This window comes from Coturnix japonica, chromosome 2, assembly GCF_001577835.2.
Source record: "Coturnix japonica isolate 7356 chromosome 2, Coturnix japonica 2.1, whole genome shotgun sequence".
NCBI lineage: Eukaryota > Metazoa > Chordata > Aves > Galliformes > Phasianidae > Coturnix > Coturnix japonica.
The window spans coordinates 72950106-72973300 of record NC_029517.1 but is presented as its reverse complement, the minus strand read 5'-3'; the positions used below and the strand labels follow the sequence as shown (position 1 = coordinate 72973300).

The window sequence follows — 23195 nt, the reverse complement described above, 5'->3', positions numbered from 1 at the left end:
GGTTGCCATTTGCAGTGAGATCTCAAGATTGTTCACAAATGTGCATAATGCCAAAAAGCAATGGCATGAATAAGGTGTAACTGGGAAGCGAGGGATATTTTTCCTCTGGGAGGGAGGTCTCCCCATGCCCTGATTTTAGTTAACACATTGTTGACATTGCACTGTTAGTTTGATTGTTGTTGAGCAACGAGTGTGTGCCTGGAACCACTCGTGGTGAAGAGCTTCCACCTTCATAGTGGCGAGTGGGCTGCATGTAGCCTGCCAGCCACATGTTGGTCATGCCTGCATTAAATGTTTCATTTACTTAGAGATAACGTGCTCTACTGAAAGAATAGGACAGTAGTGAATAGTTGGTTTCTGAGTTCCTTGAAATTACACTGACCGAAAACCTTTGCTGTAGCACAGGTTGGACAGATATGCTTTGTTATATTCTGTCTAATAGTGTAATCCTTCTCAGAAGTTACAAATGTTTTCTATTCTCTGCTATTTAGTTTTGAAAATGCAGAAGAATATTCACCTAAAAATCTGCCATTGTAATTTTTAAATGCTATTTTAAAAAACAAATTATCCTTGCATGAAGCATCTTACCTCTCATAAATTGTGTACTGATGAAATACCAACTCACATGTATTAATTCATAATGTCTCTTTTAAGGTATTTGACTGAAGTATGGTAATAAAACTGTTTTTTAATCTGTGGCTGCAGTGTACCATTCATGTCATAGTGAGGAGAAGTGTCCACCCTGTACCTATCTCACTCAGAAATGGTGTATGGGCAAACATGAAGTAAGTCTTAGTGTTTTTTTATTCTTAATAACGTATAGCTTGAAAATAGTTATTGAAGTTCAGGATATACTTCTATGTTTATGTATCTTAAGGGATAACCATGTGATATGTCAGTTTCTAAGACTGTTGAGTTGCATTTTCAAGGCTTCTTTGAAATTGGAATATATTACTGGAGTTAGTATTTAATATGATTAAATAGGAAAAGTTATTTTTTATGCCATGTGTATTCCTACTGATATTAATGGATTATGACGTAAAGAACACAGTCTTTGTCCTGGGTGTTTTAGTATTACATTTCTTGTATGAATAATGCCAAATAAAGGTGTGAACAATAGAAATGCTTTGAGTTTTGCTGTTATAATTATTGATTTTCTTTTGTCATCTTTCTTCTCCCCTGTTTCAGCTGCGAAGCAATATTCCCTGTCATCTCACTGACATTTCCTGTGGACTTCGCTGCAATCAAATGCTAAAGTGTGGAATGCACAGATGTAAAAGAATCTGTCATAAAGGGGAATGTCTTATAGATGAGGAGTGTAAACAGCCATGTGTTATTCCAAGACTTTATTGTAATCATCCCTGTATGGCTCCGTGTCATCCTTCTTCATCCTGCCCAACAACATCCTGCGGTGCAAAGGTGAGATGCTCACTGAAAATTAACTGCAAATTCACTAGCAAGTAGTATAATTTAACTACCAGTCAAAAACAATAGTTTTAAAAAGTGACATTTAATAGCACAGATGTTATGCTGTCAATAGAAGCTTAAAATATCGAATGATGGGGTGAAGTGTGTTCGTTTTGTTTTTTAATTGTTTATCATTAGTGTAGTCACTATTCCAGTAGGAGTGCAATTCACCTCTCTCACTTCCCTCCCTGAACAAAAAAAAAAAAAAGAAAAAGTTTAAACCAACTGTTGTTTGTGTAATGCAACAGGTTGAACTTCAGTGTGAATGTGGAAGAAGAAAGGAGAGTATGATTTGCTCAGAAGCATCTAATACTTATCAGAGGTTTGTACTACAGTAATTCTTTTACTTCTGTTACTGGATCTTTACAGTTTGATTGGATTTCAGTATTGGCAATATATCTCATTCACAAAGTTTTTCACCCTTCTTTAATTCTTATACCTACAGATTCTTTTTTTCCTGTTCCTCTGGGCTTCCATACCAGCCAAGCTGTACTGCATCACATTTCTCTTTTCACTGTCAGTCTGTAACTGTTGGCATGTCACATCTTGAATTTCCCATCTGTGGAATTCTAATTCAGACATCTGAATGTAGGTGATAGAATCTAACAGTCCATGTGCGAGTTACTGTTAAAATTCCCATTAATGTCTGATGGAATCTAGTCACTGCAGATGATGGAGTCTAAAGAGTGATAAAGCTGAAATAGACAGCTAAATTTAGATAGTTGAATAACCTTTTAGATTTCACTGACTGTAATGAGAGCTTTGGTTCTTAATATCTAAATCTGGGTTTTCAGTATACAAGCTGAGTCCTACTTAACTCTTTTTTTCCCCCCAGTAAATTGGTCTCTAAATTCAATTTCTAAACTACATTTATTTTTCTTATGTCAGAGGGCAAAGGAAACAAGAATCAAGTTGAACTTTGGAAGTTATGAAGTAGAAGTACCAATATATAGGCAATAGCTTCTTTTTACTCTGTGGCTGTGATTGAGAGGGAATAGAAAAATAATTTGGAGGGTTGAAATACAACAAAAATTGTACTTTAGGTACCAGTTTATAGGAGAGAGCAGACATAGATACTGCTTGTCTTTCAAAGAAAGCTTCCTAATGATTTATTTCAGCTCTGTTATTTGAGAAACTATCCCAGCTTGAGAATGTATTGCTTTTCTTACTGATCAGTGCCCAAAAGTTTTCAGAAGGTGGCTTAGCATCTAGGTAATAGGTTCTTTGTACTGTGAAAATGCGCTAATCAGAAGCATTAAAGAACAATAGTAAGTAGGCATACAGGAATGGTGTGATTTTTATGATTTTTTTTTTCCCACTACTAATACAAGCCAAAAGATTGGCCCAACATGGAATTGGTGTGAGCTTGTTGTTAATGATAAGCTGGATCATAACTGTGTTACAAGATACGTCTTGGAAGCTTGTTATATTTCTACCACTTGAGCCTCAAGCACTCCTGAAATACCTGTACAGGGAAAATGGTGTATTTGAAGTCAGTGAGAGTCTTTGTGTGTATAAGCCAAGTGAATAGGAAGGAAATGAACTACTGGTCAGTTTAAAGCGTTTATATCTCTTTGTTCACACATTTAATTCTCTGACTTGACATTAACTGATATTACCAACAAATTAACCATGTGATGTAACTTCGTCACAACCTGATAAATTTGAAGTGGGTAGTGTGTCTCAGTGCTACTATTTATAATGTAATATGATTGTCCTTCTTGATGTGTGAATAGTTGTTTTCTGTATGTTGTGTGAAGTGTTTGGAGATTAACATATTATTTTATCTGAGAATTATCAGGAAAGACAGTTTGTTCAGATGATATAATTTTAGATGTGGGATTTCAAGACATATAAGATATGACTCAATTTAAAATGTACAGTATATTTTATTCATAGAAATTTTATCAAGAAAATGAGACTAGAAAGGCTTGCTATTAATGGGAATGATTAAGCTTTATAAAGAAAGCTGTAAGTTTCAATAGGCATTTCATTTGGCTTGCATCATCAATATCTTCTAGGTAAACTTTAAAGTAATTATAAATGTGTAGGTTGTAGTTGCATACAGTTAAAAAAGAATCACGTTCGTGATTCTGTTAAACCTACATGTTCAGGTACAGTTTCAGTATTAAGCGAGTAAGAAGAAAGAGTATTCACACTGTCTAGTTTAGACTTAAAAATGTTGCTCTGAATTATTTCATAAAGAAGCAAGTCTGTTACTTACATAAATGAAAGTAACCTTTTAACCTATGTTAGTAGATAAATATTCTAAAACTAAGTGATTTAGAACTAGATTTCAGATCTGTAGTCTTACAAGGAAGCATGTTTATTTTCTTCTTCTATCTGGATATTTAAATGTTGAGTTTTATATACTGTTTGCAAGATCTAATGAAAATGAATATGCTTCTTTTTCAGAATAGCTGCTATATCTATAGCCACTAAGTTAACAGATCTGCAGCTTGGAGATTCAGTGGAAATCAGCAGACTTATTACAAAAAAGGAAATGAAGCAGGCCAGGTAAGGACAGGCTTGTAGAAACATGAAATCCTTGTGAGTACATGAAGAATAGGTGACTTGGAAAATGCATGGTATTATCAGTAGAATCCTGGTTAAAAGACTTCTAATAACTTGGCTCTATTTTAATACTGCTGTTAGAATGTTTTAGTATTTTTTATTTGTTTTTGCTTTAATGTAGAATGAACTCTCTATCATTGCTTAGCTTCTTGTTATAATTACATATTGAACATCGTATTGGTTTCAGAGTTTCTGTCATTAGACTCAGAATTGCAGAATGATTGAGGTTGGAGGGAACTTCTGGAATTCAACTGGTCCCCACTCCTTGCTCTGGAGTCTAGAAGCAGGGCCTACTAGACACTAGGGACAGAGACTGCTCAGCTGCTCTGGACAACCTGTGCCAGTGCTCAGTCACCTGCACCTATATATATATTTATATTATATATACATACTTGTATTTCTCAATGATCGGAAGGAACTTCATGTGTCTCAGTATGTGCCCAATGTCTCTTGTCTTGGCTCTGAATGCTACTGAAAAGAACCTGAGTCTGTTCTCTTTGCACCTTCCCTTTGAGGGATTTAGATAAATTGTTAAGATCTTTGCCAATCTTCTCTAGACTTAACGATCTCAGTTCTCTCAACATTTCTCAGGTACTGCAGTCCATTCATAATCCTTTTCAGCCCTTTGTTGGACACCCTTTGGTCCTGTGTAAAATCTGTTATATGTATTAAAATCTAATCTGTTATTAGCTCTGTTATCTGATATTATACAGTACGTTACTCTCATATGTTCTTCTTATGTTTAGGCTGTGATAATATGACAGCAAAAGACTAGTTGAAAAGTGTGAGGGGAAGCTGTGAATCTAATTGTTTTTTTTCTTAATTCAGGTTGCAGTGTGATGAAGAATGTTTAGCTCTTCAGAGGAACAGGTGGGCAACAACTTTACTTGCCTTTTTCCAAAAGACTCCAGATTTAGTAAGTTAATGCAGTGTGAAAATGTGAGCCTCCTCTTCTCCAAACTAAACAATCCTAGCTCCCTCAGCTGCTCTTCATAAGGCCTGTGCTCCAGACCCTTCACCAGTTTCTGTGCCCTTCTCTGGACTCGCTCCAGGGCCTTGATGTGTTTCTTGTATTGAGCCCAAAACTGAACACAGTACTCAAGGTGTGTCCTCAGCATGGGTGAATACAGAGGACTGATCACTTAACTTCTGCTGGCAAACCTACTTGTGATACAAGCCAGGATGTCACTGCCCTACCTGGGCACACTGCTGGCTTATGTTCAGGCAAGCATTGACAAATAACTCCAGATCTGTTTCTTCTACATATTTTTCCAAGCCTGTAACATTGTCTGGAGTTGCTGTGGCCAAAGTGCAGGACCCAGCACTTGGTCTTGTTGAATCTCATCTCATTGGCTTCAGCCCAGCAATCCAGCCTGTCCAGATCCCTCTGTAGGGTTAATAACTTGAGGCCATTCCCTCTAGTCCTATTGTTAGTTACATGGGAGAAGAGGCTGATCCCCAGCTCACTGCAGCGTCCTTTCAGGTAGTTGTAGAGAGCGATAGGGTCTCTCCTGAGCCTTCCCTTCTCCAGACTGAACAATCCCAGTTCTCTCAGCCTCTCCTCATATGGCTTTTACTCCAGAACCCTCACCAGCTTTGTTGCCCTTCTCTGGACACACTCCAGGGCTCCGATGTGTTTCTTGTAGTGAGGGTCCCAAAACCAAACACAGTGCTCAGAACTCAAAGTGTGGCCTCCTCAGAGCTTAGTGGTTTGGGGGGAAGGGGGGGACAATGACATCCCTGGACCTTCTGGCTACACTGTTTCTCATACAAGCCAGAATGTCATTAGTCTTCTTGGCCACCAGGGCATACCAATGGCTCATGTTTAGCTGAGTGTCAACCAACAACCCCAGGTCTGTTTCTGCCACACAGACTTCTGGCCACTCTGCTCTAAGCATGTAATATTGCTTGGTGTTGTTGTGGCCAAAGTACAGGACCCGACACTTGATCTTGTTGAACTTCATCCCATTAGCCTCAGCCCATCAATCCAGTCTATCCAGATCCCTCTGAAGTGCCTACCCACACACAGGCAGACTGAGATTTCCTCCCAACTTGATGTCATATGCAAACTTACTATGGATGCACTCAATGCCCTCATCCAGGTCATCAATAAAGGTACTAAACAAGACTAAACAAGGTACTAAACAAAACAATATTAAGACTTAATATTGACTGCTGGGTAGCACCACCTGTGATCAGTTGCTTGTTGGGTTTTACTCCATTTGCCACAAATAGGGATCTATATTGAGCTATCTGAAATTTAATAGTATAGTATATTGAAGAGTCCTTAATATTAGTATCGAACATATAAAATCTGATATTTTATATGCTGTTTATCTGTATTGGTAACTCACCTCTACTCTCCAGGGAATAAATGTTTCAGGTTGGTTTTTTTTTGTTTTGTTTGCTTATGTGTGGTGTTTTTGCCTTTTTTTTTTTTTTTCTCTTGAGTTAGGCGCCTTGCTGATGCCCTTGAAATAGATGGTAATTCTGACCCTTTTAATACTCGTTCTTCTGGACCAAAATATAGTGACCTTTTAAAAGAGGATGCCAGGTATGTGTTTTGATAATGGGTGTCGCAGATAAACATTGTAGAGGGCAAGATGGAAAATTGATCATGATTCTGTTCTCTTTCAGAAACCAAGATACAGATTTTCACTTTCTTACTGTTAAGTATCTTGTATATATTTCCCTCATGTATGCTCTGTTTTTCTTTTGAGTACAATCATCTCATCTAGACTTCACCTTGCTACGTTAAACAAACATTTTTAGTTTTGTGTTTTTCAAATGACTAATGTTTTCCTGTTAGCTATTTTCTACACATTCTGCAGTGTTTAGAATTGACCAGAGTCCTGTCTTATGGTCCAGATGCCTTAAAAAATAGTTGCAGTACTTCTGTATTTAATTTATGAAAGTATTTCTGTTGCTTCATTCTACGGTTTTACTTGCATTTCCTTCTTAGCTGCTTTATATTGGTAAACTGATTCTCAAAGTAAAATAAAGCGCTCAAGCTATTCTTCTCACTGAGTTTTGGCCCTAAGCAAAAGGATTTGGTAGTCTTAAATGATTTTGCACACTGGAATATTGAATTTCATTTATCTTGCTATAGTCTGCAATATAAATTAGTTTCTCCCTGAATTAGCAGATCTGAATTTATGTCAGCAGCAAACTTCAAATTGTAGAGCTAAGGCTTCGATGTTTTTTTTTATTGATCACTCTTGATGGTCTTTCATCAGTTGGTGAAACATTTGACTTTCCCTCCAGTGTTTATTTCTGGACTCTGGATTTAAGTATGTTCTGAATTGATCAGTTTTTGGTTTTTTTTAGCTACTAATTTTTGTTAGCATTCCTTCCAAAATCTCATGGTGCGCATGCTGACTTTGTTTCATAGCCTAGATGTCTGCAGTGACCCTTGTTTTTAACCATAAACATCAAATCCTACAGTCTGTTTTTTGGAATTCTCTAAGTTATATAATACTTTTCTCAGGATTTCTGGTAACTCCATTCAGTGTCTTACTCATTTGATGAATGGGGACCTGTTATAAAATTTCGAAGGTTTTCCAATAATAGGCTGAGTCCATTTTAGCACTGATATAGTGATTTTGGTAGACAAGCTACTCAGCATTGTCATTTTGCATATTTGCTTGAGACCGCTTGATCCTTTGGTCATATCTTCAGCAGCTGTAGCTTTGGTTGATGAAATTCAGTCATAATTCACAAAATAATGTTGTCTCACTATGAAGCGGTGCCTTTGAAGAAGTAATTTTATTTATTACTAACTTTGGGGTAGGAAATCCTCAGGTACCCTTTTTCTATGTGAAGATGATGTGCTAACAAATTTTAACCTTACTCTTGAAGTTAGTTTATCTGCTTATTTAAAAACAGAGTGTAAAGCTCACTCTGACAGATTCTACTCTGACAGTAGAGTTTTATGCTGGTTTTCAAGGCTTGAGGGGAAAATAATTTAAGATTTTCATAGTAGTGATGACACAAATGAACACTTTAAAATGCCAACTGAGTTATGTGTAAACCAAAGTGCACTCTAAACTCTTGTATTTGCCTGAGTTAATTGAGATCTTTAATTTTGTTGTTGGTAAAAATAATGTTAAAAAAATAAAGTCATTGCATCTTTGTACATTCAGTTGCCTCATTTACCTAGTATATTGTTCTTGCAGGAAAGATTTAAAATTTGTCAGTGATGTTGAGAAGGAGATGAGAATGCTTGTGGAAGCTGTGAATAAGGTCAGTATTTGGGTGTTCCTTGAGTTATTGAAAGGAGCAGTTTTGTCCAGTTTGGGGGGAATCTGAATAATGTTAATAGTAAGCTTTAACACTAGTAGCTAAGAATTAACACTAAATAGTTTTTGACTCTTTGAATGCGTATTTTTAATTCTAAACAGAAAAAAGCTTAGGATGCACATTTTGGGGATCACTTCTATTGCAACAAAGTGGTAGTTTTTTGGTTTTTTGTTTTTTTGTTTTTTGGTTTTTAATTGTGGGTTTTTTGTTTAAATTAAGGTTCAAATAGTGTCAGACTTCAATGCGTCACTGTTAAGGGTTGTGATAACATTTTCATCAATGACCTGGACCCTCAGCATGTTTGCTAATGATATAATGCTGGGAGGAGTTGCTAACACACTGTTAGCCACTGTTAGCAGGCTGTGCTGCATTTCAGTGAGACCTGGCCAGTCTGAAGAGTTTTGGGGCGGGGAGGAACCTTATGAGGTTCATCAAGAATGATCTGCCTGGGTGAGGCCACATCTGGGGTACTGTGTCCAGTTCTGGGCTCTCCAGTTCAAGAAAGACAGGGAACTACTGGAGCAGTCCAGTGTGGAGTCCTGTAAAGATTACTAGGGGACCAGAACATCTTTTATGAGGAAAGGCTTGGGACTTTTTAGCCCAGAGAAGACTGAGGGCGGGGGATTCCAGTCAACACTTACAAATATCTAAAATGGATGGGTATTCAAAACCTGCTTTTCTTTATAGCCTATTCTAGGCTTTAGCAGGGGGGTTGGACTTGATGATCTCCAGAGGCCCATTCCAACCCCTACAATTCTATGATTCTGTAATGCATGACCAATCATTTTTGAATCTCCACTGACAAGTTATTAATCATAAACGTGGTGTTTAAAGACTTAGATTTTGGGAATGAAAGCCCTAGTTTCTCCTGATCCCTTTTGTAGAAGTTTCTTACAAATCTATGGATGTTTTCCAACATTTGATGGATGTAGCAGTCCTCTTACTAGAAGGGAACTTGGATTCAGCCACAGTTCTCTGGCTGACTCCAGTGTACCTAAAGAGTACTGGTCTATACTACAGACAAAATCATAGGCCTTTAGTAAAAGCAAAAGTCTGCCTTCAGGCCTGCCTCCTTAGCACATATTCCTGTCATGGTGCATCACCATGACTGAACTGATACATGAAGTTTGAATAATAGACCACAGTATCCCCAGTTCCCTTAGTTCAAGAAACAGTAACCTTTTTTATCAGTATTGGTGTCCTTTTCCTTTCTTCTGCTTATGACTGCTTGAACCACAGAGCTCTAATTTGTAACATAGAGTTAATTAGTGATTTAAAGAAAAAAAAAAGAAAAAAAAGGTGGAAGAAGAGGACAGGAGAGCTGAAGAATATCTCTAATGTTTAATTCGCAGCAGTAACTCTCACGGAGTTATCTCTAGATCTGCATCTGTGACATGGGGACAGCAGGTCCTGGAAAAAGAAGGAAAGAGGGGGAAAGGAAAAGTGTCAACCATTTACAGGCCAGTCTGGCCCAGCCCCGTGACTGATGAGGCAGAGAACTCGTGGATCTGTGCTCTGGAAGAGGGGAAGAGGGGAAAGATCAGGGAGATAATAGATGGGTCTAAAAACAGAGAAGCTGCAGTGATCTGAGGAGGAATGTTAGTGTGATCTCACAATGCAAGATAACACAGTAGAGTATGATACAATTGGAACTGAGGCCAAAAAAACAAACAAAATGAGAGAGTGTCCAAAACCAAGGCCTTACTACTTAGACTATAGTTGAGAGCACGGGAACGTGTGTGCTCCCTGGCAGTGAATGAAGAGATTGGCTGGTGACCTGCCAGAAGCTCTTTCTTCCTCTGGGCATGAAGTCTACTGGGCAATGCATTCCCTCCTTTCCCCCTCTGAGAACAGAGCACCCAGAAACAGTGGTCCACGGAACTGGAACATTAAGTCTTTAATTCCCAATGCTTTATGTGATGTTATGGTGTAAAATGCCAACAATAAAAATCACAAAACCATGACAGTAACCAACTGTTAAGATTCTACAAACAGACTATTGAGTGTGTATTGAAAGGAGAGTATACATTGCAGAAGGGAATTAAAACTGTAAAACAAAACAGTCATGACAATACTTTCCCTATCTGACCAAAAGGATCACAGAATTATTAGGGTTCAAAAAGATCTCTAAGATCATCTAGTCCAACTGTCCACCTACCACTAATACTGTGCACTAAATAGTTTATTCTCCTTAGAACCCTTCTTATAAATAGGGATCACATTAGCAGGTCTCATGTCCTCTGAAACATTTCTGGTTGACCAGGACCACTGATAGATGGTGGAAAGTGGCTTGACCATCACCTCTGCCTGCTGCCTCAGTACCTTTGGGTAGATTCCATCTGGCCTTATGAACTTGTGACAGTCCAGGTGGAGTAGCAGGTCTCTTTACTATTTCCACCTGAACTGTGGGGGGTTTATTCTGATACTCCTTTGTTCTCCTCTTAATATTTATTTGTGAAAACATCTTTTGTTGTCCATTACTGCAGTGGCCTGGTTGAGCTCACATTAGGCTTTAGCCTTTCTGATTTTCTCCCTTTGTGTACTAGCAACTTCCTTGTACTCTACCCAGGTTGCCTGTCCTTTCTTCCCCAGGAGGTAAATTCTCTTTTTTCCTGGAGTCTCAGTGTAAGTTCCCTGTTCTGCTATGCTGGTGTTCCTGACAGGCTCATCTTGCGGCAGACAGGGGCAGCCTGCTCCTGTGCGGCTAAGACTTATTTCTTGAGGAGTGTCCAGCCTTCTTGGACCCCTTTGCCCTTCAAGACTTACTCCCAAGGCACCTTTGCTACCAGTGTCCTGAACAGTTCCAAGCCTACCCTCTTGAAGTCCAGCATAGCAGTTTTGCTGACCCATGTTTGGACCACCAAGGACTGAGAACTCTTATCACTCTGCCCAAGACAGCTCCCACCACCACATAAAAGGCAAATTGTTTGCTGTTTAAGCTACTATAGTGATCAAGATGAACAACTTAGGGTTACATGGGATCCTCAAGGATGAGTTCTGCACAATTCTGCACTTCACACTGCTGGGAGCTGCTATTTTGCAAGGTAAAAGCAATCCCCAGGAGACAAATTATATTTCAAAGGGGAAGAGTTTTCTGTTCTGAACAACAAAGATGAGTGACAGAATTCTTAAGCTTTGGAGCCTGTGAAATACATGTGCAGGTTTAATATCATGCTTTCATGAAGTCTTTAGAAGGCAGATAAAAATTTACCTGAGGACTTGCATCAGAATATTTAATGCTGTATGAAGGCTGCTCCGAAAGTAATGCCTCCTGCTTATTAAGTTGGAAGATGCAATGCAGTTCCAATTCAAGTTATGGCAAATAATTTTATGTATTTTGATACACTGGCTAAACACAGTTCTGTGAACAGAGAAAAATATGCAGCTGTGCTTTCCATTCTGGTAAAGGAATTTGAGAACAGGTTTCAAGATTGCCAAAAATATGGTTTTTTTGTTGTTGTTGTTGTTTTGTTTTTTTTATATTTGCAATCCCATTTTTGGTCAGCATAAATACATTACCTGCATATTTTCAAGTGGAATTTGTATGATTACAATCATGTACTCAACTTAAAACTTCTCATGTCTCTTTACTTTTATAAGGTCATCTTAATAGAGGAAAATGTTCCTCACTTTACAATCACAGCTTATTCAAATTATCACTGTGTGGCAGTGCATACATTTGTGAACAGCTGTTTTCAAAAAGGAAGTACGTGAAGAGTAAAAATTCATCAAAAATCTCTGATGATCACCTTGATAACTCGTTAAAATTGCAATCACTTCCATCAAACCAATGATTGATGTATTAGGTAAACAAGGTCAGATATCCCACTAGTTTTATGTTGCTTTTTTGTTTTAATAAAAATATTGAAGATTAAAGTAAGTTTTGTTACATACATACACTAAAAGTATTATACATTTTACAAAGGCTTCTCCAGAAGTAATGCCTCCTATTTTATTATATTGGCCCACGGCATCAGAGGCAAATGTTGGTGGAATGGCAATAGAGGTTGAACCTTCCTGCCAATATTCCATTACCTTTTATTGCCATGCAACAGGTGACAGCAGGGGGGCATTTTGACTGACATGGAAGGCATGTGAAGAAGGGTGGAATTTAAATCCTATGTGCGGAAAATACTGCAGTCACTGACAGTCATCAACACTTGCTGAATATTTATAGAGACCAAGCAGTGCATGTGAACACACTGACATCGTGGTGGTGTCTCAGCAGTGGTAACAGTGACAGTGGAATGTCCCCTGGTACAAATTTTCATGAGCGCATGACTATATTGAGCAGTAGTGTTTTGTAGCTGAGAATTTGCTCGATCAAATAGTGTTATTGTGCCCTTTGTATCTTTAGTAGTTTCCATGGAAATAAATAGGAGGCATTACTTTCAGAGCGACTGTGGTCAAGACAATTCCTGTCCACTCAATGCATTCCAGGCAAGCCAAAAGGTTAGACACCCATGTCCTAAATCCTTTCTGGTTAAAGATGTAACTTATGTTCTTTATTTCTAGATGTAGAGCTTACTCCCTTGTATTAGAAGTGTTAGACTATTGAATATTGAGGTAGCTCTGCCCTTATCAGTATTATGTCTCGTACACATTACTGTTACATGTATTTACATACTTCTGCTTTGATTTGTTTACATTTTTGCATTGTTCTTTGGATACGACTTCAACTTAACTGGATAAATGAGCAATAAAAAGGATTTTTACTCTCTTCCTTATTTACTGAATGGTCACTCTACACAGTTAAACTCATCTGTCATTTTATGACTTTGCTTGCCTCGCGAACATCTGTTTCCCTAGATTCACCTGCATGTACTAATCTAGTACAGCAAAGTTGTCGCTGTTGATGTATGTAAGCAGACAAGACAGAAAATGTTTGTATCATCCAGCTCTGTCTGCATAAAGGAAGAAATTCTGATGGTTTTTTTCTTTTTCCTGAGCCCAGAATTATCACCACTCTTCTAAAGGAAGTAATAAATAGGTGCAGAATCTGCAGAGTTCTCTTCATCTAAATGTATGTCTAGAACCTGTAAATGTTGTAGCTGGTGGATAGTTCAGTACTGTTTGTTGATAAGCAAAGATTCTATCCTGATTGCCTGTAATGACTCTTGAAAGTAAAATGGAAAAGATTGACCACGATTTCAGGTCTGCTTACTATTCATAATGTAGCTACTGAGCAGTTTGAGTGGAGGCAGATGTTAACCATCCGTTTACAAGGCAGTTACAGTGTATCTATCCCTAGTGTTAGAAAAGACTTGTCATGTCATCTGTAATGTGACTGTTTTTTGATGTAATTCTGAGTAATTCTCATTGTGTAATCCAAAGGTATATTAATCAGATCTTTGTATCTGAACATCAAATGTAGCTTGTCAGAAAACATCCTAGAATCATTCCAGCCATACCTCTTCCTTGTAGCAGGAACCAGCAATAAAGTCAGACTGGGTTGTTCAAGGCCTTTGTCAGTCAAATTCTGATAAGCTTTCTTAAACTGGCTGTTCCCGAAGACCTTCTACTTCATGTAACTAAAAATGCTTTGTGCAGCTGATAAGCTTGTAGTTTGTGTTGTCATTCTTGCTCTTCCTGAGCATAGTTGTTGGTTGTTTTTTTTTTCATACCCCAAACTCCACAACTTTTCAAGGATGATTCTGGTCTCTTAGTGTCATTAAATGCCCTGCATCCAGTCCCATAAACTCGTAAAGGTTCAAAATTCTGTAGCAATCCCTCAACTTTGTTTTTAAAAACTCAAACTTTGTTTTTAACTGGTAGTTTATCTTCCCCTTGAATCCTATCGGCCCAAAATCCTGTGATACATTTTAGGTGACAAATAAGGCAAAGGCTGAAACAGGGTGCTTTGATGTTACTAAGTCACACCACCCTTTAGGAGGGAGGGACAAATATTTATTGTTTGGTTGTTTTTTTTTATTTTACTTTTTATGTAGCAGTCAATGTCAGATCAAGCATCAGTGTTTGTTAACTGAAACTAAAATACTTCCATGATATCAATAGACTTTATTATGTGACAGATTTTGCAGATGAACAGCTTCTTTGGTACAGGGAAGTGATAACTAAATCCCTATAAAAAAATACCCTGCTTCTTCGATGTGTAAGGAGAGTGAATGTATTCAGAATTTGTACGTATGTATGTGTGTAAATGCTTCGAGGTGAGAACTAAATAGTCATTTTTAGTTGAGTTTTTATCAAAACTGAATTATTAGCATTTTGTTGTGCTACTTTTTGTCACAGTGGTAAAATTTTCAAGGTAGAAGCAGTCTTTCTCTCCCATTTCTTTGTTTCCTCCTCACACCCCCCTGCCTTTCTTTGCTGAAATAAATCTTTATCGTATTCTTCTTTTTCTTTTGAATTCAGGGCAAGTACACAAAGAAGAGTCATTGTTACCCACCAATGAACAGAGATCACCGTAGAATCATCCATGAATTAGCTCAGGTTTACGGCATTGAAAGTGTGAGCTATGACAACGAGCCAAAGCGTAATGTTGTTATCACTGCAGTCAAGTATGTAATTAATCTTGTTCTCTAGGTACTATGTATATATGTGTATACTTCATCGCTTAATTGAATGATTTTATTTACAGTGCAATTTGCAACACGCAGCAGTTTCTGTTAAAAATTTTAAATGCAGTTTTAAATTGATAATTCAATAGACTTCTATTTCTCATCATCGAGTACATCTTCAGTAAAACCCAGTTTAAAAATAAGAAAGCAAGGAAAACATTTTTGGAAGCTTGTCTCAGCACTAACTTATTTTCTTTTTGTCATGAGCTGAATTTGAGAGAAGTGTCAAAGATAATAGATGTAATAAATTCTCATTAAAATAAAATGCTGGGTAGAGAACTCACTCCTAAATTTGAACCTTCTTTGAAGAAGCTTGCTATTAGAACTATTTGAATCTATCTGAATCTGCCACAGGAATTCCTATCCTCCCTCAATACAAAAGGCAAAAAAGGAGATGGAGTTACTGCAAGAGATTTCTAAGCAAAACTGGAGATACCTGGAGAGGGCCTGTAAAAGGAAGTTCATAGTAGAAGAAGTGAAGGATGACTATTGTATTGGAGAGAGCATGACTTTCTTGATTCTGTTACAACTGAGTGGTTTATTTAGTTTAACACTTTAGTTTAGCACTGTCAAATCTTGTTTCTTTGACAACCAGTTTCACTAGTTTATAACTGTAGGTATTGACTGTAGTTAATAATAAAAAAATATAACAGTAATTTTTTGCCTTTCATGCTATTAGAGTGCCATTATTTGCTTCTGAGGCTGTTGATGGATTGGTAGCTTAGCTAGAATCTTGAGTACTTCCAATAGAGTTGGGACATTTCTGTAAGATTTCTCTCCATGAATTCACATTTCTGCTAAAGGAGGTTGGTAAGACAGATGACACCTGAAAAGGCGCAAGAAAGAAGAAAGAGGCTAAGAGGTGATGAGAAATTAATGAAGAAATGGAGAAAGTGTTAGAGAAAGGAGTGGGATAGATGATGATGCTTTGAAAGCAAAGATGTTATATGCTGCAAATTTAGAATGGGAAGACTTCTGTGGTGTTAGTAGAAGTTGCACACTTGGTCCTTCCTATGTGTTACTTAGGGAAGAGCATGTAATACAGAACAACCATGCTGCAGTTTTACTTCTGGTGTTCTTAATGACAGTGAGTGCTCTACTGAGAATATTTTTCAGCTGCCTGGAAATGTTTCTTCAGTGGATTCATCCAAAAGTTATTTTCACTGTCTTTTTCTTTGTTCTCTTCAAGACGTTAAAAGTCATTGACATCTCAGACAAGTGATAGCTCAAGTTTCAGATTTAAGTATTTCACAACCTCTTCAATTGCAGGGCTAATAGACAACAGAAAGCACAAATGGTTTTATTCAATTTGTTACATCTTGTTCTTAGTACTCCCTTACCCATGGCTTCTCTGGGTATACATAAGTAGAAATATGGTAGGCAAAAGAAACAGCCTTTTCCTTCACTCTTTTCACATTGTATTACTGAAATGGTAACAACAACTTACAGATTGTGTCAGGAGAGTGAGAAAATCTCCATGGTACTAAGAAAACTTCCACAAACCAGAATATAGGCTAGGAGCAAAGACTATAAATCCACTTTGTTATCACCCTCTGCCCCTAGCATCATTCCACAACATCAATAAGAGCCAATCATATTAGCTGCATTAGAATCACTGACATACAGATTTGCCAGTCTCGAACTACATAGAGAACATTCCCAGTGCTGACTGTTGATGTTCATCTGAATTGCTATTTCCGTTCCCCATGTAATGTCAAGGAAAGTCCCTTAGTGAATCCTTGCAAGTGCCCTCCTTCATGTTTTCTTGCTGGTCACCCTTGCAGTCACCATCTTTTGAGAACTTGCAGTACCAGATTTGTTCTGAACCAAGATTCCTTTCACATAGCAGTACCTTGTTAAAAGGTAATGTCCAGAGTGGTTTTGGCACAAATGGGAGAAGGATTTCCTCACCAAATTGAATATGCACATCACTGTAGCTACTGGTGGTTTCCCAAAGTCTCTTACCTTAGTTTCCTCTACAGCTTTAGGCAGTGTCATAAGGTGCTTGTCTGTTGTTGCATCATGTCAAGTGTTCAGCAGCAACATGTGTGGACTCGGGATGTCCGCTGATGAAAGACTCAGCATGAGCCAGCAGTGTGTGCTTGCCAACTCCAGTTGCATCTAGAGAAGTTTGACCAGCAGGTTGAGGCAGGTGATTCTGCCCCTCTGCTCTGGTGAGACCCACCTGGAGCACTGCATTCAGTTCCAGGGCCCACAACAGAAGGCCATCAAGCTGTTGGAGCAGGTCCAGAGGAGAGCCACAAAGATGATCAGAGGGCTGGAGCCCTACAGGGGCAGGCTGGGAGAGTTGGGGCTCTTGAATATGGAGAAGGCTCGCAGGGGGACCTTATAGCAGCTGTCCAGTACCTGAAGGGGGCCTACAGGAAAGCTGGGTAGGGACTTTTTAATAAGGGTATGTAGTGACAGGATGAAGAGGAATTACTTTAAACTAGAAGGGGGTAGGTTTAGGGGGGTAGATATTAAGAAGAAATTCTTTACTGTGACAGTAGTGAGACACTGGTTGTGGATGCCCCTTCCCTTGAGGAATTCACAGCCAGGGTGGATGGGGCTTTGAACAACCTGGTCTAATGGGAGGTGTCCCCATTCCTAGCAGGGGTGCGGGACTAGATGATCTTAAAGGTCCCTTCCAACCCAAACTATTTTATGATTCTGTGACTTCAGGCATCCTGGAACAGTCATAAAACTAATCTTTTTGGTGTTCCTTCCAGGAACTGCATTTAAACGCCTATATACAAATTGATTCTGTATGTTGCTGTTTATAAAAACATATCTTTATATAGTTTTATACAGATTTAACCATTTTACATTGTTAAATTTTAATGTATAATTATGTAGTTAGATTTTTATTTTAATAAGTTATGTCTGTTCTCTGATAATTACTAGGATATTTTTTCCCCTTAATTTCCATGTAAATGCTGTCTTTAACTCAGAAATACACAAAACATTATTGAATGATAACAAGTATAACTGAAGTGTTTTGGTCACTTTAAGTAAATGTACATTCAGTTACTCCCACAACTGCTTTCTAATCTGGTTTATCTGCAACATATGTAGGTTGCTTCAAAAACAATGCCCTATTTATTTCCATGGAAAGCATCAAAGGTACAAAGGGCACAATAACACTATTCCATAGAGCAAATGCTCAGTTGCAAAACACTATTGTTCAACATAGTCACCACCATTATGGGTATATGGGTATATGGTTTAATTTTTATGTGGTACTGTGTGGAGCCAGGAGTTAGGCTCAGTGATCCTTATGGGTCCTTTCCAACTGAGAATATTTTGTGATTCTATGAAAATTAAATATTTTTATAGATGAAATACAAACACTAACATTGCAACCACTACTTTTAAATGTAGGGTTTTTGTCCTAATTTCTTGATATGCCTAACTTCCTTTTTAATAAAATAATCTTTTCTGTTTTTTCTCTAGAGGGAAATCCGTTTGTCCAAGCAATACCTTAACTTCTGTGCTAGATAAAGAAATGAAGAGCAGGCCTCCACCTCCTATTCCTCATTACAAACAAACAGATAAGTAAGAAATTTGTTTCAAAAATGGTGTTCATCAATTTTGTGCTCAGTTACTTGAGAGGGTGTTGAACTTCAACTTTGTAATCCCCAGGTCTTTGTTTCTCCCAACCCATGTGATACATTGGAGCTTTCAGCCTGCAATAATATATTCTTTCCACAAGAAGTAAACCTGAAATGAAGCATTAACAAAATGTAGAGTTGACTATGTGATATAAAAGCAGTAATTAAACACATTTTGTGGGTCTAATCTGTACACAAATACTAGATAGTTCAGAAGATAATGATGTTTCAGAAGCTATTCGAACAGTTAGTGTGCATATTTTTTTCATGTGGATATGACTCCACAGCTGGCTAAATGGGAACTATGCTTTTTGCAGATACTGAAAACTACTTAAGATGGAGTATATAAGGCTTCTTGGTGAACAGTCTAATAGAACAGTCTTTCTATTGATTTCTGTCTTCAGTGACACTAGTGAAAGTGTCCACTGCTCCACTCTGGGCTGTGCCATGTAGGTCTGCTCTGAAGTTGTGCACTGTAAGCTTCAGGGGGAAGCTTACCCTACCGTGGTCCTGTTCTTAGACTGCAAGGCAACTTCTGTGGCAGCGCCCAGAACATCTGCTCCTCCCGCTCCTTCACTGACTTTAATGTCTTCAGGGTTGTTTACCTCAATTTTTCTCAGTCTTCCAGCTACTTTTGCACAGTATTTTTTTCCCTTTCTTAAATATGCCCTCATAGACGTACAGGCAGCTTTGCTTGTTGACTCAAATGTAGCAAGCTGCAGTTCTCTTCTTGAGCTGGCTAGAACTGACACTTGTATAATGGCTTCTCTTACTTTCTAGTCTCTTCTTACAAATGCAGTCCCTGCAGTCACCCGCCTACCAAAGCTTTGCTATTTAAACCCAATGTGCATATATTTTTTTTGTTATTCTTGCTTTTAAAAATAGGCAGATTTGACCAGTGACCACTTCAGAAATATTCCTTTTGTGCTTTCCTTTAGAAAGGCATGTTGAACATTTAATCTTTGGTGCATTATTGGTTTTGCAATAAGTGTTACTAATAAAAGGTAGTTTCTGGTAAAAGCCAAAACGTAGTTGTATTAATTAAGCAACACATGGATGTACTTAGTTTTCCCAGAAATCACAGTTAAAGGTTTTCTGAAGTGGTGGGATATTTTCATTAGAACATAATTTAGAACTGCCATCTACCAATGCAGTGTACAAGTGTACGCTGAGACATGATGAGAATTTCAGTTTACTTCAGTCTTCTTTTGGTGCACGCTGAGTAATATCTAATATTCTTATAATTTCAGGAATAGTGGAAGCAGTGGTTTGTCCAAACCACTAAAAGAAGAGCCAGTAATTGACTACTTTGATGTCCAAGACTGAAGTCATCGATGTAGAATTATGACGCAGACGCTCACAGGTGAAGACACTAAATTACTGCAAAAGGTGCTTTTTGGTATTTTGTCAAATGAATACCTGCTCAACGTATCCATGGTTTAACGTGTAAGTTTAGATTGCAATACTTTACCTAAGTGCATTGCACCCAACAGTTGTACCATTTTATTTGAAAGCTGGGTTGTCTGCATTCTTTTTTATCTAACACGCTTTCAGAATGATGTGAATTTCCATCGATGCCTTGAAAGTGAGAGAACTGGTGAGCCAAAAGAGCACCAGGGTAATAAGAATAATAGTAATTCGTATGGATTTGTTTTGATGTATCCCATGCAATTTAAACTGAACCAGGAATGGTCTGTTAAAAACATGAATGGGAATATTCTAAAAGCATTTTCTTAGTTTAAGAAGTAACACTTCCATGTTAATGTGGTAAATCTGGGGATTTGAGTTACTCTTGCGTGTGCAAGGAAATACAAAACATAGTCACTAACTATGAATATATACTGTAAATGTCACTTAAGAGCACAGACTTCTCTTGGTATCTGAAGGTGATTTGAGAAAGGTGGAAAATTAAGGCTTATTTTGTTGTATCTCAAATTTGACATTAAAAAAAATAGACAAGAAAATGATTGATGCTATGTTATTTGAGACACCAAACTTGTTATTTTAGAGTTCTATTTGGTTTATATTTTATTTAGATAATTTAGTTTGGCGGCTTTGGGGTTGTTTTTTTTCTGCATGGTTTTGTTCATGATTTATAATATTTTTCTGTACTGTGCAAGCACAAGGGAATATGTGAAGTTTGAGCTAAGTATGTTTAGAGTTGGAGCGATATTTGTCTTAGCTCTTTGCCAGTGGGAGATATTAATTGCATGGAAATGCTGTGAACAAAATGCAATGAGTATATGGTATAACCAGCAGTTTCACAGGTGGTGAATTTGTTTCAGGTTATGAGATAAGGTGGATGAGAAAGCTCTAAGTCTGATCCGAAGTGGCACATCTCTAACTTTTGTTGCCAGGACAATGCAAGGCAGCAATCCATGCTTAGACTCACGTTGTTATTCATTTTTTGTCTTACATTTAGTGAACAGAAATGAAAGATAAATTGACAAAGCCTATAGTGCCCTTATTTTTTTTTAAGCAAGTTACTGTTTGATCCTACAAGGTGTACCACTTTGCTGATTCAGTTAAATAAGTTGCTTGGCATCTTTTCAGCAATTTATTTCTTCAAATCCCATCATTATGAGGAATGTATCTATTCCCAATACTTGTAGTGTCAGCTCACTGTGGCTAGTGGCTTTTAATCTAGAAATTCAGAGCTGTGTTAGTGTTTCCAAGCAAGTAACTGGCAATAGGGAGACTGTGCATAGTTACACTGCAAGTTTGTTCTGGACAGGAGCTGTCTGGTGAGCTGAAAGTGTGTCACATCCAGCTAATGCAGCTGGTGTATCGCAGGTAGACCTAATAACGAGAAAAACTATCATCAAAACCAAAAACACACTTAATTGATTTGATTGATACTAAGTAGCATAAGGCTGAAGTGTGTTAACTTTTCGCCCACACATCACATAAAGCTGATGCTTCTCATCTGGACTTCTGATTTGAAATAGAAGACCTAAAAGGCTTCCATAACATTATATCCAGCTCTGTCTCAGTTGTTTTTTTTAATCAAGTTACGTCTGACGTGACATAAAAATATGAACTTGGTGAGATGCACTTCAGCAGTGAAGTATTTTGCTACTATTTTTAATAAAACCCAGGTATCTTTAGCTTCTCAAGTTGAAACTAGTAACTACACCGAATCTGTTCATACTGAGAAGTCATACTCCTCACTATACATCTTAACTGCATGAGTATCAGAGGTTTTATGTAGATATGTATATTAAACATCTTTAAATCATGGCTGTTGGAGCTTATCTGTAGTTATGCATCAAGTCATATGTGGAAAAAAACATTTGGTTTGAAATGCATTTTAATAACTTGATTCAAACATGATACTACATATCTACCAGACATCTAGGGAAATGATACCAAAAAGAATAAGTAAGGATGTCGTTCTTCCTAGAACACAGTAACATGGCCTTAAAAAGGAACTCAGCAATGTTCAGCAGAGGTGTTTGCTCTGTTCTCATGTGCTTTGGCTGCAGTGTCTGTGACTTTCACATGGAATAGTACTAAAGGCTGTAGTTTAAAAATGTACGATAACTCATCCTCTTACTGCACGCATGCCTCATGGAAAGTATTTTCAATTAGCTATTTTGTAACTCTTTCAGCAGGTCTTTACACTCTTTGTGGATAACAGCGACCTTTGCATCAGTGAAGTGAGTAGCAAAAGCTACTAATGTCACTGTCACCAAGACTTAAGCTTGAATATCCTAATGGTTTTCCACAGCCCTCAGAGTAACGTTGTCTCTTGTAAATTTACTTTTTGCAGGCATTCTGCAATAAGCAGCCTTTGGAATAACTTGTGATGTAAGTTAGGATTCATGCAACTTCATGAAGCGCTTTTAAAATTGTGTATAAAATAGATATTTTTGCATTTTGGCTGTGATATTACCTATATTGTTTAATGTGTTCAAAGTGCTCTGAGTATTAACTGCTTGGATTTAACCTAAAATTGTGTAGGATGCTTAAGTAGACCTCAGTACCACCGTTTCTGTGGCACTTCTGTACAATATCTGCCACATAATGAAATAAGCAAAGTGTTGTAGAAAAATTGTAAGTTATTTGTTGAAAGATTCTTATTTGACTTGGTTGGGTTTTTGTTTATTTTTTTGAAGTTATTGGTGTAAAATGACCTTCTTTATAAAGCTGAAATAAAAGTAAATTGAAAGTTCTGTGCTTTGAATTGTTTGCAATCTCTGTTTTGGCATTTTGGTAATCCTTCAGGGCTTTAATGGGACAGATTAACAACCGCCTGACAGGAATCCCCTCAGGACTTGCACTGGACAGTTTCAAAAGCATGTAAAAAGAACAGATGGTTTATGGAAGGGATAGACGTAACATATTGGGCATTGCAACTGGTAAATGCACTAGCTGCCAATAGTGTGAACATCTGATAATAACGCCAGCAAAATACGTGATATCTCAGGTAGTCTCAGGTAAGTTAGGTGCCTCCTCATGGATACAGATATTATTTCAGGAAGTGTAAATTAAAGTCTTAGCTCAGTAACTCCTGGGGTAAGCACTGACTTAGGTTGCTGCTTAAATTCAGTATTTTCGTGTGAAATAAATAGATACCAAATCAGTTTCTAATTAAATATGTTTGTGTGATTGCTTAGGAAGGACTATTCAACAACTTCAGCTGAAACTTTATGCGGTTCTA

General features: G+C 37.7%; 1 protein-coding gene across 5 annotated transcripts in view; it reads left to right on the top strand.

The window, feature by feature from the left end:
• The window catches only part of NFX1 (nuclear transcription factor, X-box binding 1), a 55947-nt gene extending 33229 nt beyond the window's left edge, over positions 1–22718 (top strand). For 2 of the 5 annotated variants that reach the window (XM_015854823.2, XM_015854819.1), the window contains 10 exons: positions 706–785; positions 1189–1419; positions 1716–1789; positions 3883–3984; positions 4870–4911; positions 6497–6595; positions 8217–8283; positions 14716–14861; positions 18375–18476; positions 19783–22718. In XM_015854823.2, coding sequence (XP_015710309.1) covers positions 706–785; positions 1189–1419; positions 1716–1789; positions 3883–3984; positions 4870–4911; positions 6497–6595; positions 8217–8283; positions 14716–14861; positions 18375–18476; positions 19783–19858 — 1019 coding nt within the window. In that variant the 3' untranslated portion in view covers positions 19859–22718. Of the gene's footprint in view, positions 1–705; positions 786–1188; positions 1420–1715; positions 1790–3882; positions 3985–4869; positions 4912–6496; positions 6596–8216; positions 8284–14715; positions 14862–18374; positions 18477–19776 lie in introns of all 5 variants that reach the window. The other 3 variants (XR_001553324.1, XM_015854820.1, XM_015854822.1) reach the window with 3 other exon arrangements.
• The last annotated feature ends 477 nt before the right edge of the window (positions 22719–23195 follow it).